The 15320-nt window shown below is 31.9% G+C and overlaps 1 protein-coding gene across 1 annotated transcript; it reads left to right on the top strand.

Annotated features, from left to right (window-relative positions):
- Window positions 1–27: 27 nt before the first annotated feature.
- Window positions 28–11226, top strand: LOC105337906 (fibropellin-1). The gene is made up of 22 exons (XM_066085182.1): window positions 28–34; window positions 168–281; window positions 758–871; window positions 1345–1458; window positions 1575–1688; window positions 1876–1989; window positions 2232–2345; window positions 2818–2931; window positions 3397–3510; window positions 3627–3740; window positions 3928–4041; window positions 4281–4394; window positions 4710–4823; window positions 4936–5049; window positions 5466–5579; window positions 6475–6588; window positions 7012–7121; window positions 7385–7440; window positions 7751–7765; window positions 8778–8947; window positions 9343–9448; window positions 9631–11226. The coding sequence occupies exons 1-22, from the start codon at window positions 28–30 to the stop codon at window positions 9668–9670; spliced, it is 2214 nt and encodes a 737-aa protein (XP_065941254.1). The 3' UTR covers window positions 9671–11226.
- The last annotated feature ends 4094 nt before the right edge of the window (window positions 11227–15320 follow it).

Raw genomic sequence — 15320 nt, 5'->3', positions numbered from 1 at the left:
TTAAATGTTTCCAATGTTGTGAGATGTATGATTTGTCAATAAATTTTGTTACTTGTGTTCCAATTGAAATATTGATACTGTGTTAAAAAAACGGACTTCTACATCCAATAATTGATACGAGGAATGTTTTTTTTATTTTTATTTTTGATAATTTATTTTAATTCTAGATATCGATGACTGCAATCCAGAGCCTTGTCAAAACAATGGAACCTGTACAGACTTGATCAACGACTACCAATGTGATTGTGTTGCAGGATTCAATGAAACAAATTGTGAAAACAGTAAGACTATAAATGCAATACTGTAAACCAACTTTTATTTGCAACGACTTTATTTTGCGATTTACTCATGCGAAAGTTGTTTGCGACGACTTATGTTCGCGATCACGCCATATCCAGACCCTTTTTGCAAAATAACTAGACTACATCGCGGCGTGAAATATTTGCGACGACGATGCCATCGCAAAACTTGCGAAAATTTTTGCAGGCTAATAAAAGTAAGTTCACAGTATATTTTTGTCTCTGGTAGAAGAATAACAATGGCCTATCCTAAAGTTTCATTTTGGTGTTCAATATTGACTTATATAGATAGGGATTCAGTTATAACAGCCATTTGAGGACCAAGCTGTTTTTCAGGGGTGGGGGGGGGGGGGGGGTTGATGATCAATGAATAATTATCTGAAATTGCATATATTATTTACTGATACAGAAAATTGTTGATAAATGATGTTTATTTTTGTTCTTACTTAAATTTTTAGATATCGATGACTGCCAACCAGATCCATGTCAAAACAACGGAACCTGTACAGACCTGGTCAATGACTACCACTGTGATTGTGTTGCAGGATTCAATGAAACAAATTGTGAAAACAGTAAGACTATAAATGCATTACTGTAAACCAACTTTTATTTGCAACGACTTTATTTCGCGATTTACTCATGCGAAAGTTGTTTGCGACGACTTATGTTCGCGATCAAGCCATATCCAGACCCGTTTTGCAAAATAGCTAGACTACATCGCGGCATGAAATATTTGCGACGACGATGCCCTCGCTAAACTCGTGAAAATTTCTCGCACGCGAATAAAAGTTAGTTTACAGTATATTTTTGTCTCTGGTAGAAGAATAACAATGGCCTATCCTGAAGTTTCATTTTGGTGTTACAATATTGACTTATATAGATAGGGATTCTGTTATAACAACTATTTGAGGACCAAGCTGTTTTCTTGTGGGGGGGGGGGGGTGGTATGGTCAATGAATAGTTGTCTGAAATTGCATATATTATTTACTGATACAAAAAACTGTTGATGAATGATGTTTATTTCTGTTCTTACTTAAATTTTTAGATATCGATGACTGCCAACCAGATCCATGTCAAAACAACGGAACCTGTACAGACCTGGTCAATGACTACCACTGTGATTGTGTTGCAGGATTCAATGAAACAAATTGTGAAAACAGTACGTACCGCATATGCTTAATTTGTTTTAAATTTATATCCAAAGATTTATCGAATGCAATGTAGGCATTCTTTTTTATCTGTACTGATTGTGGTTGTTCTTGAAATTGATTATAGATATCAATGACTGCCAAGCAGAACCTTGTCAAAACAATGGAACCTGTACAGACCTGGTCAACGACTACCGCTGTGATTGTGTTGCAGGATTCAATGAAACAAATTGTGATAACAGTAAGCAATGCAAATGCTTAGTTTGGAACAGATGTAAAGATTAAAAGCTTTTTTCTTCATCAGATATTTTATTATTTTCTTAGTATGACTTTAGTGTTCATCCATTTTCAATATAATTAAAACTCGTTGGCAATAAACAACAACATTTTTTCCATTTTTACAATAAATTGCATTTGGTTATGAACAGATATCAATGACTGTCTTCCGAATCCTTGTCAAAATAACGGAACCTGTACAGACATGGTCAATGATTACAAGTGTGATTGTGTTCCTGGATTTAATGGAACAAACTGTGAAAACGGTAATAACTATTAGTGCAGTATTTTTTTCAGATTAAAAGGTGAAAACGCAATGATGAAATTTTGAATATATATTTTAAATGTTTCCAATGTTGTGAGATGTATGATTTGTCAATAAATTTTGTTACTTGTGTTCCAATTGAAATATTGATACTGTGTTTAAAAAAACGGACTTCTACATCCAATAATTGATACGAGGAATGTTTTTTTTATTTTTATTTTTGATAATTTATTTTAATTCTAGATATCGATGACTGCAATCCAGAGCCTTGTCAAAACAATGGAACCTGTACAGACTTGATCAACGACTACCAATGTGATTGTGTTGCAGGATTCAATGAAACAAATTGTGAAAACAGTAAGACTATAAATGCAATACTGTAAACCAACTTTTATTTGCAACGACTTTATTTTGCGATTTACTCATGCGAAAGTTGTTTGCGACGACTTATGTTCGCGATCACGCCATATCCAGACCCTTTTTGCAAAATAACTAGACTACATCGCGGCGTGAAATAATTGCGACGACGATGCCCACGCAAAACTTGCGAAAAATTTTGCAGGCTAATAAAAGTTAGTTCACAGTATATTTTTGTCTCTGGTAGAAGAATAACAATGGCCTATCCTAAAGTTTCATTTTGGTGTTACAATATTGACTTATATAGATAGGGATTCAGTTATAACAGCTATTTGAGGACCAAGCTGTTTTTCAGGGGGGGGGGGGGGGGTTGATGATCAATGAATAATTATCTGAAATTGCATATATTATTTACTGATACAGAAAATTGTTGATAAATGATGTTTATTTTTGTTCTTACTTAAATTTTTAGATATCGATGACTGCCAACCAGATCCATGTCAAAACAACGGAACCTGTACAGACCTGGTCAATGACTACCACTGTGATTGTGTTGCAGGATTCAATGAAACAAATTGTGAAAACAGTAAGACTATAAATGCATTACTGTAAACCAACTTTTATTTGCAACGACTTTATTTCGCGATTTACTCATGCAAAAGTTGTTTGCGACGACTTATGTTCGCGATCAAGCCATATCCTGACCCGTTTTGCAAAATAGCTAGACTACATCGCGGCATGAAATATTTGCGACGACGATGCCCTCGCTAAACTCGTGAAAATTTCTCGCACGCGAATAAAAGTTAGTTTACAGTATATTTTTGTCTCTGGTAGAAGAATAACAATGGCCTATCCTGAAGTTTCATTTTGGTGTTAAAATACTGACTTATATAGATAGAGATTCTGTTATAACAACTATTTGAGGACCAAGCTGTTTTCTTGGGGGGGGGGTATGGTCAATGAATAGTTGTCTGAAATTGCATATATTATTTACTGATACAAAAAACTGTTGATAAATGATGTTTATTTCTGTTCTTACTTAAATTTTTAGATATCGATGACTGCCAACCAGATCCATGTCAAAACAACGGAACCTGTACAGACCTGGTCAATGACTACCACTGTGATTGTGTTGCAGGATTCAATGAAACAAATTGTGAAAACAGTACGTACCGCATATGCTTAATTTGTTTTAAATTTATATCCAAAGATTTATCGAATGCAATGTAGGCATTCTTTTTTATCTGTACTGATTGTTGTAGTACTTAAAATTGATTATAGATATCAATGACTGCCAAGCAGAACCTTGTCAAAACAATGGAACCTGTACAGACCTGGTCAACGACTACCGCTGTGATTGTGTTGCAGGATTCAATGAAACAAATTGTGATAACAGTAAGCAATGCAAATGCTTAGTTTGGAACAGATGTAAAGATTAAAAGCTTTTTTCTTCATCAGATATTTTATTATTTTCTTAGTATGACTTTAGTGTTCATCCATTTTCAATACAATTAAAACTCGTTGGCAATAAACAACAACATTTTTTTCTTTTTTACAATAAATTGCATTTGGTTATGAACAGATATCAATGACTGTCTTCCGAATCCTTGTCAAAATAACGGAACCTGTACAGACATGGTCACTGATTACAAGTGTGATTGTGTTCCTGGATTTAATGGAACAAACTGTGAAAACGGTAATAACTATTAATGCAGTATTTTTTTCAGATTAAAAGGTGAAAAATGCAATGATGAAATTTTGAATATTATTTTAAATGTTTCGAATGATGTGAGATGTATGATTTGTCAGTATATTTTGTTATTTGTGTTCCAATTGAAATATTGATACTGTGTAAAAAACGGACTTCTACATCCAATAATTAAAACGAGGAATGTTTTTAGTCTTTTTATTTTTGATAATTTATTTTAATTCTAGAGATCGATGACTGCAATCCAGAGCCTTGTCAAAACAATGGAACCTGTACAGACTTGATCAACGACTACCAATGTGATTGTGTTGCAGGATTCAATGGAACAAATTGTGAAAACAGTAAGCACTATAAATGCAATATAGTTTCGTTTTATACAAAGACCCAATAGAGATGTCTTTAAATGGAATGAACTGCACAAACTGTAAGTTGAAATATGTCTTCCATTATGTTAATCTTTTAACCAAAGAATCAAATTTCTTGTACACATTCAGAGAATATTTAGTTGGTTAAATGCTTAACTTTTAACTTTTTATTCAAGTGATACAAAGATGAATACAAATGTATTGTCTATAGGGCAAACATTAAAACATAGACACAAAATTAAAGATAATTTCTTTTTGTTTCTGTCCTTTCATAAGTTCTTGAAATTTTAGATATCGATGAGTGTCAACCATTACCTTGTCAAAACAATGGAACCTGTACAGACCTGGTCAACGACTATCAATGTAGTTGTGTTGTGGGATTCAATGGAACAAATTGTGAAAACAGTAAGTACTATTAATGGAAACGTGTGCTTTTTTTTAAGAATATAAACAAGTAGATGTGTCAACATACTGTAAGCCTTAAGTGATAAACATAAAGTACTCTCCTTTACTATAGATACTGATGAGTGTGCATCCCAACCTTGTCAGAACAACGGAACTTGTACAGATCTGATCAATGGTTACCAATGTAACTGTACAGATGGGTTTAATGGAACGAACTGTGAAATTGGTAAATTTAGATATGTAGTTCTTCACATGTTTTTTTTAAGTAGGTCGATTACATGGCTTTGTAAGGAAAGCTTGGTTTGGTACAAAAAGTTTAAACTCGTTATTTCGTTGACAGTTTATATTTTTGAATTTTTTCTAAAGATTTTAATTATCTAATATATACAACATATGATTTAAGCAAACAATTCGTGCGAATGGTAATAGTTATGTTAAGTCAAATGATTGGTTTTATTTCTCTATCTGTTGATAATTTTTTTTTCTCTTTTCTTTTTAATAAGCACGTTTGTGGGTTCTAAAGTCATTAGTTGATAAATAATCTTATTTCAGCATACAGGAGTGTCCCTTTTTATTTACACAAATGAAACCTTACCCAAAATTTTGTTCGAAATAATGAATATTTAACGTTTATCACAATAGATATGGATGAGTGTGCATCTGAACCTTGTCAGAACAACGGAACTTGTATAGATCTGATCAATGGTTACAATTGTAACTGTACATACGGGTTTAATGGAACAGACTGTGAATTTGGTAAATTAGGATATAATTTAATTTTTGACAATGCTAATGTTTTTACAAAAATGTTAATTATTCACATGTTTTTAATTTTAACTGTACAAACGGATCTAATTGAAAAAAGAGAGTTATTTGTATGTCTAAATTGAATTTCATTATAGTTTTCCGTCTGACTGGATGAACATATTAGATCATAAAGTTCAATTGCAATATAAATAATGTTGATTAATACAAATTATACATATCTAATGTTCAAAAAATATATCGTTAACTCTGATACTTTGAACTATTTTAACTTTTTATATGCCTACGATTGACTTTAACAAAAGAAGATATTTATCACTTGAACTCTTAAGAATATGGTATAGATTCAGATTGGTAAATAGTGGTTGACATTTAGTACGTATAGATACAGATCTCATATCTACAAAAAACCTTGTGATATACAGCACACTAAAACATTGGGATTTACTAATCTATGTTCAAACATATTCGATGCAAATATGCAATACCAAAACTTTCTCTGACAATTTACTGCAGATGTTGTGATGTTGCATACCTTTCAATTTTTTTCTAAAACACAATTGCATTGGTATGTTCATATTTGTAAATTGTAATTGTCGATAAATAAACTTCATTTTTAGAGACCAGTTACCAGAGACAGTCTGAGGCAAATTAATTGACGACATCAATATAAATATCCAGACTATGATAACTAAATCAGAAAATTAAAAAATTGAACAATTACATGTATAATGCTAAGTACAACAAAACATGTTTTATGAAATGTTTTTACTATTAAGACCTGCATACGAAATACTACATACTAGATATTTTAATTTGATGGTATCTTTTTGCCCTGCTTTTACGCTCCTGAAACACAGGAGTTACTTTACTTGATTTACTTTAGACGTCGATCTGTGCGCTTCCTTCCCGTGTAATAACAACGGAACCTGTATTGATTTGACCAATAGATTCCAGTGTCAGTGTCCTTTGGAATTCAATGGAACTACCTGCTCTACAGGTATAAAATGAATTTTATCCAAAATATGATATCCTTTTATTTTATGCAACAAAAACTTAATGATCCATCGTGATATTCAAAATAGCTTTATTTAATATAAAGTTAGATTGTATCTTATTGAGGGTACTTGGCATCTATTATCTTGAAGTATATGCCGCCAGATTTTATGTAAAATTCTTTAGTGTTGACAACACTCGAAGTTCAGCTACATAATCTCATAACAAATACAAAAATATTTGTATGGTATTGAGATAAAGAAATATTCAACACTGAGATTCGAACTTAATGTAGTTTTATGATATTTTTAGTCTAACTGGTAGATTTGCTTTTTGTCATTTTCATAGAAATAAAACTCATTTTACAGAGTATATTAAAACAGGTTCATTAATATTATGATAAACTGGAATTATGTTTATTTTTTAGAATCATATTTAACGAAATTCACAATTGAATTAAAACTAGACGTAACAATATCAGAAGATTTGTCTTCAAGCACTGATTACAACACCGTTAAAAGTAAAGTATATATTGCCGTAAGTATAAAATCGTTATAAATATATCTCTGTCTGTCTACCTACATTCTGTCTACTTTAGGAATCATTCTTTGTATAAAATGGGGTGATCAAACACGGTCAGGGTGATCAAAACTAATAAAGCCTGAATTAAGAGCTTTAGGGTTGGTTTGATCCCGACCGACCGTATTTGATGTTTTCATAATAATAAATGTCAAAATGGATTCGTAGTGGTATCACAGACAAAGACACTGAAAACTGTAAATATATCTATATATTTGCAGTTAACAGAAATGTATTCCACGATACCAGGATCTACAGTGATCATACACAGTCTACGGTACGTATATTTCATGTTGAATTGTTCTATACCATCATTTTGATCGTATCGTAGGTTTTTTAAGTTAAGAATTTCATTATAAATACCAGCTGCCAGATCGTGGTCTGCTGTATGATATAAAATTGTTTTAAGTAACGTATATTCTGCGAAGCTATCATAAATTCAATGCTTTTTTGCGCTTCGAAGCTTTGCTCAGGGAAAGCGTACAACATGTGGTTAAACGAGATATGAACAATAACAAAAAAAATGAATATTAAGTGAAATAAACTGCATTAGTGTATCTTATGCATTTCAAACATAAAACAAATAGAATTCAACAAGAAAGGTAAAAGTGTGCTTGCGTTACGTATTAAGTACAGTAAAATCTTGTCTTGAATTTGAAAACATCTAACTCGAAATAAAGTATGCATTTAACATGATTGTGATATTTTTGGTTTGTTATGCTTGTTTAAGTCTAATTTTTAATACACATGCATTTATTATTTTTTATGGTTATATTTAAACAACCATATTTTGTTTTACTCGACTAGAAATACGTGTGTTTTACTTCAAGCCATTTTTTTTGGATTTTGCATTTTTGCCATCCAAACAAATATAAGTGGCGTTAAATTAAATATGTAATTTTTTTCAAACCTTGATTATGTTAATAAATTGTTAGTGCACTGTTAACTTTATTGTGTATTGCAATAATTGATATAATTCTATTTGACGCCCTTTAAGTATGTTACAGAGGTAGTTCACGATTCAGCGAACACATTGTAGCTCAATGTTCAACACTTAAGATGGCTCTTTACACATTGAAATAGATTCTTAAACCAGCAGTAAATTAGTTGATTAATGATAGATAGCATGATGCACAAGAAGCGAAAAAATGTGCAATTTTGGATGAAATATAATGATTTTCAGAAATTCAATTAAGTAAATATGAACAAAATCTAAAGGCGGATTCAAACTTTTGATCTACCGTTAACAAACTCGTTACTTTATAATTAACCACTGGGTATGATAATATGATACCAAATCAAATGATCCAAACAATATAACAGAACATTTAAAACCGCCACATTGTGACGTATGAGTCTCGGTGTAGTAAGGTGTCTCAAATAAATGGATTGTGGTAGTTCTTTTTTCGCTTGCGTCACTTTTTGATGATGGAATTGGGGTGTTTAATTTCTTTTTTGCTAAAAATGAATATATTCGAAAATGTTATTTTTTCAGATTTTATAAAGTAGCATTTATTATACCAATTTCCGGGCTCATCAAAATCCAGAAAACATGAATAACAAGCGCTTAATCTTTTTTTTATAACTATAATCACTTAAATATTTTTTGTAAAGGAAGGGAAGTCTTATTGTTGACTTTGATCTCATTATTCCGGATGATCCTGTATCCAAGGTTCAGGTAGTGGACACTGTTTATAAGCTTGTGAACGGTCTAGCCTTTGTCAACTACTCCGGCGAGGTTGTGAACGTAACATCAGCATCATTCAATTCGTCTGCTGGCACCGGTGAGAATAGTAAAACCTGCATACTTTTTTTTCAAAATAACACAACCTTAAATTCAAAATCTCAGTCTTGGTAAAGTTGAATTGTAATTGGTTATTCCATGTTGAACAATATATGTCGTTTATTAAGTAGACGGTTGTTGTTTGTTGAAGTTGCAGTTTGCAAGATTGATGTTTTTCAGAACATTTCTTTAAAAAATATTGGCATAAGAAATGTATTCAACTTAGACTTGCCCCAAATAATTACTGTATAGTATTTTATCGGTTTTTTTCCCCTCAAAACTTGAATTTTTAACCGCTTGATGAAAATACAATTGTGTTGCTGCTTTATTTGAATGACTTCTTGTCTAAATAAAACAAATCCTCTCAGTATGTTGATTGTCACACCATTTATTCAGTTATTATCACCAATTCCACTGACGGATGTTCCATTATGAATTCCCAGAGCGTGTGTTCCCCTGGATACAGGTGTCATGAGTTTAACAACTACACAGTGGCCTGCATGTAAGAACCTCTTTTATCTTTTGATAAGATAAGAATGTTTTACTGTGGGTTTATAAACTGTAAATGTCGATAATAAAGTTTTCGAACAATTTTTACTATTGGTATAGGGTACTTTTCTCCCTCTTTCTTTCCTTTTAATTATTGATTTTATCTCCTTCTTTAAAAACGTTACTTTTTTACAGTCCAATTATAAGTAAGTATGAACTTAAAACACTTATTTAATGAATCAGTTCCTCTATTTACGTATAAAAAATGTGCATAAAATTGACAATAATGTCTGATTTTATTACGATGAACTATGTTTAATTTTATGTATAATTAATCTTTTCACAACTTAAAATTGTTTATTGTGCTGCAGCTACGTACATGTTACCTTTATTTCTTAATGACGTATTGAATTTTGTCGTTGAATTTTTTCAATTTTGTAGTTAATCTTTTGAGTGAAAGATGAATGAATGTGATGAGCTTTACATGTTTTTGATTTTTGTGTTTTACATGTTTAATATTTTCATTTGAATTGTGTTTTTTTTTATATGTTCTTATCAATTTATAATTCAAATAACAACAATTTGATTCTCAGAAAATTGCATTTTTTTTAAAAAGGACTGTTTCTCTTATACACGGATGTTAATGCTTATTTTCTTTTTACAGATTGTATGAAATTTAAAGTTTGTATAAACAATTATTCTTTCTGTGAACATACTATAGTACACGTCTTTTATTTAATCTAAACTTCATTTTAATAAAATTTGATAAGAATAAAATATAATAGTTGTATAAATATCTTTTTTCTTTACAGTTTCAGATAAAAGAGCAACCTTCGGACTCTATTGTAAACCAGGAATCACAAAAAATAACATTTCCATAGTTTTTTTTTTATTGTGAATCGTACTTTGTTAATAACAAAAAGTTCATTTGTAACTTTAATTACATGATTGACACATATGTTTATGTCTTATTATGTTATAAACGTTGCACAAAAAGTCCTGTCGTACTTCACCTTTCTGTTCCTAAATCATTTATTCACCTACAAGTTTTGTCGAACTAGCAAAATGACTATATCATTCTTAAATTATAGTAATCATCTTAACATATACTCGGTATAAGTATATAAATATCTAAGTTTAAAAACGAATATATTTTTCAAAAATTGTTCCTAGATAAAAGTTTATAGCTAAAAATATCATTTCGATTTTCATGTGAAGTTTATGATTAATTTGTTGATCAAACGGCCTTCTTAATTTTTTCAGGGGGGGGGGGGCAAATTTTGTAGATGGGACAAAAGTTTTTAAAAATAATTGCACTTTTATTAACATAGCTAAGATAAAATCATTTTTAGTAAATATTCCAATTTGAAATGTACACGAATTGAATATGTTTTAGGAGTTACCTAATTTCAAACAATGAACATTGTATCGGAAGGATTGGAAATTAAAATACATAAACTCTTAGACCAACGACCCATATCAGTGCATAAATCAAGATTGAGTGCAGAGATGACGGGAAATTCATTAAAACTAGTCTTTCTTTAATGTTGTACACATTGAAAAATCATGAAGACTAAACAAATGACATTAAACTTGTTCATATATTGCATGCACACGATACTTTGCTGTCAATAAGCCTTAAATCGTCTCATAGTGCTATGAAAAAATCCTTATTGATACTATGACAAGTGCTTCCATTGTTGTACAATGCTAAATATGTCACTGAATAACATGTATAATTTCCTGATTCATGACTACATATATTAATAAAATAAAATTGGAAATCAACAATTTAATTTTCTTATGACTAAAATGAAGTAACTAAAGAAACAATACCTTTCAATATCACACTGCTCCGTAAAAATATATACCTCTATTTGGCATTATATAATCAACATGAATTCAATTGAATAACAAAATCAAAAGCCAATTCCCAAAATAATTGTACAAATATGATGTACGTTAGTGTACCTCTAATTTTGATTTAAAACATCTGAGATGGCATTGATGTTAATTTTATATTCTAATGCATTGCTGGATCTCTGTTTCTGGCAGAAATTCATGCTGTTCATCGATGTATCAAATTGTCCTTGTTTTTTAGGAGGAGGTTATCCCATCATAATCTTTTGTCGAATAAACTCTTGATTTCCTATCATTCCTTGCTTTCCCATCATGCCTTGTTTTCCCATAAAGCCCTGATTACCCATTATTCCTGGTTGTCATGGCATCACGCTTAAGCCTGATATAGTATGTGGTCTAAAGGGCTAATTTTTCTTTTTTGTTCATGGAATTAAAAGATATTGTTTACTGGAGAATTTGCCCCTTGTGAGTCACTACTTTTCATTTGAGTTAGAAACATTTTTAGTTGCAAAACGCTGATGAGAAATGAGTCAAGTACTAGTAGATCAAAAGACTGTTTATTATTTGTCCCTGATGGTGGTCTAGATCCTGAAGAACCCTGCATCTGACCCATTGATCCAATCCTGAATAATTGAGAAACCTACCAGTACTGGATGCCTCACTTTGTGAAAAGCACATGAAATAAGAATTCAAATTTTGCTGCTGTTCAATTTTTTTTTCTGATATCCAATCCTCCTCAGTTGTCCCATTAAACTGGAAATTATTAGTGATGCTTGCTTACTTTTGATTCTTAACCACAGGGGTAAAGCCGTAATTACTGTTGGACATTGTAATTGGTTTTTGCTCTTTGAACCTTCTTTCCTGTTCCTTCTGCTACCCTACGCCCTAGCCTCTGTTTTGATTACAAAGTTAGATTAAAACTCGCTGGACTTCACGCACGAGTGAACCGAGACTTTAGGTCGCCATACAGGTAAACTGGCAAAGCCACAGCTAAGGGGGTATACTAATAGAATCTTTCATTATTACGAGTGTGTGATAGTGAAATTCCACAGAGGGTCAAGATTCACGGTCTAGAACAAGGCTCTGCCGAGTCCTGGACCGTGAATCTTGGCCCCATTAAGGAATATCACTATCACACACGAGTACATAATGAATGATTATTTCTCTCGCATTATTTTACATTAAAAACGATGTCTGACAAATTTATGTTATGACGTTAAAAAATTACTTTCGGTTTATCCCTCCGTGTGCTTCAAATAGTGCAAGTCTAAATGAGAGCATACGACAGTTTTTTAATGAAAATATCATAACTTTTAATTAATTAAGCAAAAAAATTACCTAATGGATAATCGTAATCCATCATTTTGCATTTCCCTACAGCAGACAACAGATGTATCAGATGTATCAAAGCGGCGTAGTACTTGTTATACAGTGCGAGACAGAAAAATCTCACACTGCTGTCTCACACCGGACAAACCGATCTCACACCGGTGATAATGCGAGAAACAACTGCCCTACATAAATAAGTGGTAATTACTGGTACAATAATTAGTAAATAACAGGTGAATTATCTACTTGAACTTAGTAATGGTTCAGGCTTATCACTGAGACATCATAAGGGTTACCTATAAAGAGAACTAACAGAAAAGAATACATTTATTAGGAACATTTTGAAAATTCAACACTAAAGTACCTAAAACTATGTTCAAACTATTGAAAAAATTAACAAAAATCTGGATGTGATGTTTCCTATATCATTTTTAACTTTTTAAGCAATCGTCAAATTAACTAGACTTTTCTCTGTTTCCAAAAGAAACATAACTCTTCTGCAAAAAATTTATTCATAATAAAAAATTGCTATGCATATTTTTATATAAATTGATTATTAAAAAGCTTAAATCAAGAGTTTATACATCCAAATTTCCATAGTAAAAATTGACATAATTATATATCAAGTATATAAATGATAGTTGCATCTTTGTGGGGAACATCATGAAATGCATGACTGTCACAGAGATTCAATTTGTTGAGCAATTTGTGAAATAGATATTTTTGTGAATTTTATTGGTTTAAAAACATCTCTTTCTGGAAAGCATCGTAGATCTGTAACGTGATTTAATTTATAATAACTCTTTACTTTTGATTAATTTGACTGAATATTTTATTTGTTTCAACCAATGAAATAAACCCTGACTTTTGTTCCTGCTTCATCTTGTTGCGCTCCTCCAGTTGTTCTTCGATGCTCCGACTCCAACTTAGGTATTACATCCTTGATGGTCGTTATATATGCAATAAACTGAAACTTAAACTCTGTATTCTAGGAGTAAATGTAAAATTAAAGTTGGTAGTTTGATAATATATGAAGTGCATTTTAAAAATAAAATAAAACTAAAGTTTACAACAGTGTATATAGTGCCGTTCTTCATGCAAATTAATTGTGAATGACATAAGTTCAAGTATATCATTATTGATCAGACACAATCCATGATTTGTTTTCATTGGTAATTTGATACATACAATATAATTAATGTGTCTCTGAAGTTAAAGTATGGATTGCATAAGAAAATATATTTCCACACGATAACAATACAACATCTACCACATTTCAAGAATTTGATCTTTTGAGTTACACACAACTCATTTCACCCCTTTATTCTAGAGATAACAATATAATACCTATCTGGTCTAAGAGTCATGGAAGGCTTTCTTTTCACGAAATTGTAAACAATCCTCGTGATAAAAAAATAGTTCTTTGTACGAAATTGTAAACAATCCTTATGAAAAAAAAGTAGTTCTCAGGTAACAATTATTTTTACTTAAGGCAAGGATCTAGTAAATAAACAGGAAGTTTGAGGATTGAATTTCTTTCATGATGTAATATGGTATAACTAAAGTCTGGACAATATAGGGTTTTTCGAAGCGTACATATACCTTTACAAAAAGACACCATGAAATAACTAGACATGTAACACAATGATAGATGAAGATAAGCGGTAATATTTAATTTTTTTTCAGTGCCAGATCAGAAGGCCTACTCGTACGTTTGCATCTTTTTTGTTAGATACATTAAATTGTATTCATATTTAAAAATAAAATATCCATGCATCGGTTTTATAATTGTCTATGGAATTCCTTAACGGCTGTAAAAAATGGTCAAGAATAAACTTGTACATATTTATTTCAAGTCGTGACGTTCAAAGGACACAGCACCAACAAGGCGTAAACTTCAACTTTTATTACCTTAATTACTAGGGTTTATCATCTCTGGATAAACCAGGTTATTTTAAGCATAGGTGTTATGTTAATGTTTCAAGATCCATAACTCTTGTTAACTGTCATTGTTGCAAGATCCATAACTCTTGTTTAATACAACTATATAACCGGGCATGCGCGGTTGCTACTTCCTTTTCCTGCTCAATCCAAAGTTGATAGGTGGCACAAATTCATCTTAGAAAAAATATCCAGTGCATCCAAAGTTGAAGAGATGTTGAGAGCTAGCAAAGTTAGGACGTCGAAGTCCAAGAGCCCTTATGCCAGACCTCCCACGAGGGGAGCGGTTGTAGCCTCCCGGGCGTCTACACGGATGCCAAATGTGACTTCGTCCTCCAGCAGTCCTTCCACAGTTGCAGTTACCGAGTCTACAGGTAGAATATATGATAGAAGCCAAAGTTTGCCAGTCCCTGTAGTACAACCAACTGTACAACCTGTTCTAGACCGGGCAAGGGCCCCATCGGATCAGACGGTCGAGCCTTCAGTAGCAGGATCTAGCACCAATACAGGTACAGATTGTTTGTTCGACATTGAAAACCCCACACCTTTCCATAGTGTAGTATCGTCACTTGGGGCTCATGTACCCATAGCATTGAAAGAAAAGATATGGATTATATTGCACTTAACAAGTTGTTAATGAAAGAACCTGCATCAGATATTCAGCATCATATTGTATATCATGATGGGGCGATTCAGGTCAAACCAAAATACAAAGATGAAACAATAGTGTCCATTTCACAATGGACAGATGCTTT

This window comes from Magallana gigas, chromosome 5 (assembly GCF_963853765.1).
Source record: "Magallana gigas chromosome 5, xbMagGiga1.1, whole genome shotgun sequence".
Taxonomy (NCBI): Eukaryota; Metazoa; Mollusca; class Bivalvia; order Ostreida; family Ostreidae; genus Magallana; species Magallana gigas.
This window is presented reverse-complemented; position numbering and strand designations above follow the sequence as displayed.

Excerpts from the sequence above, each read along its gene's own strand:
- LOC105337906 (XM_066085182.1), top strand. Across the intron at positions 1,689-1,875 it reads TGAAACAAATTGTGATAACA|ATATCAATGACTGTCTTCCG; the intron begins GTAAGCAATGCA and ends GGTTATGAACAG. Across the intron at positions 2,932-3,396 it reads TGAAACAAATTGTGAAAACA|ATATCGATGACTGCCAACCA; the intron begins GTAAGACTATAA and ends TTAAATTTTTAG.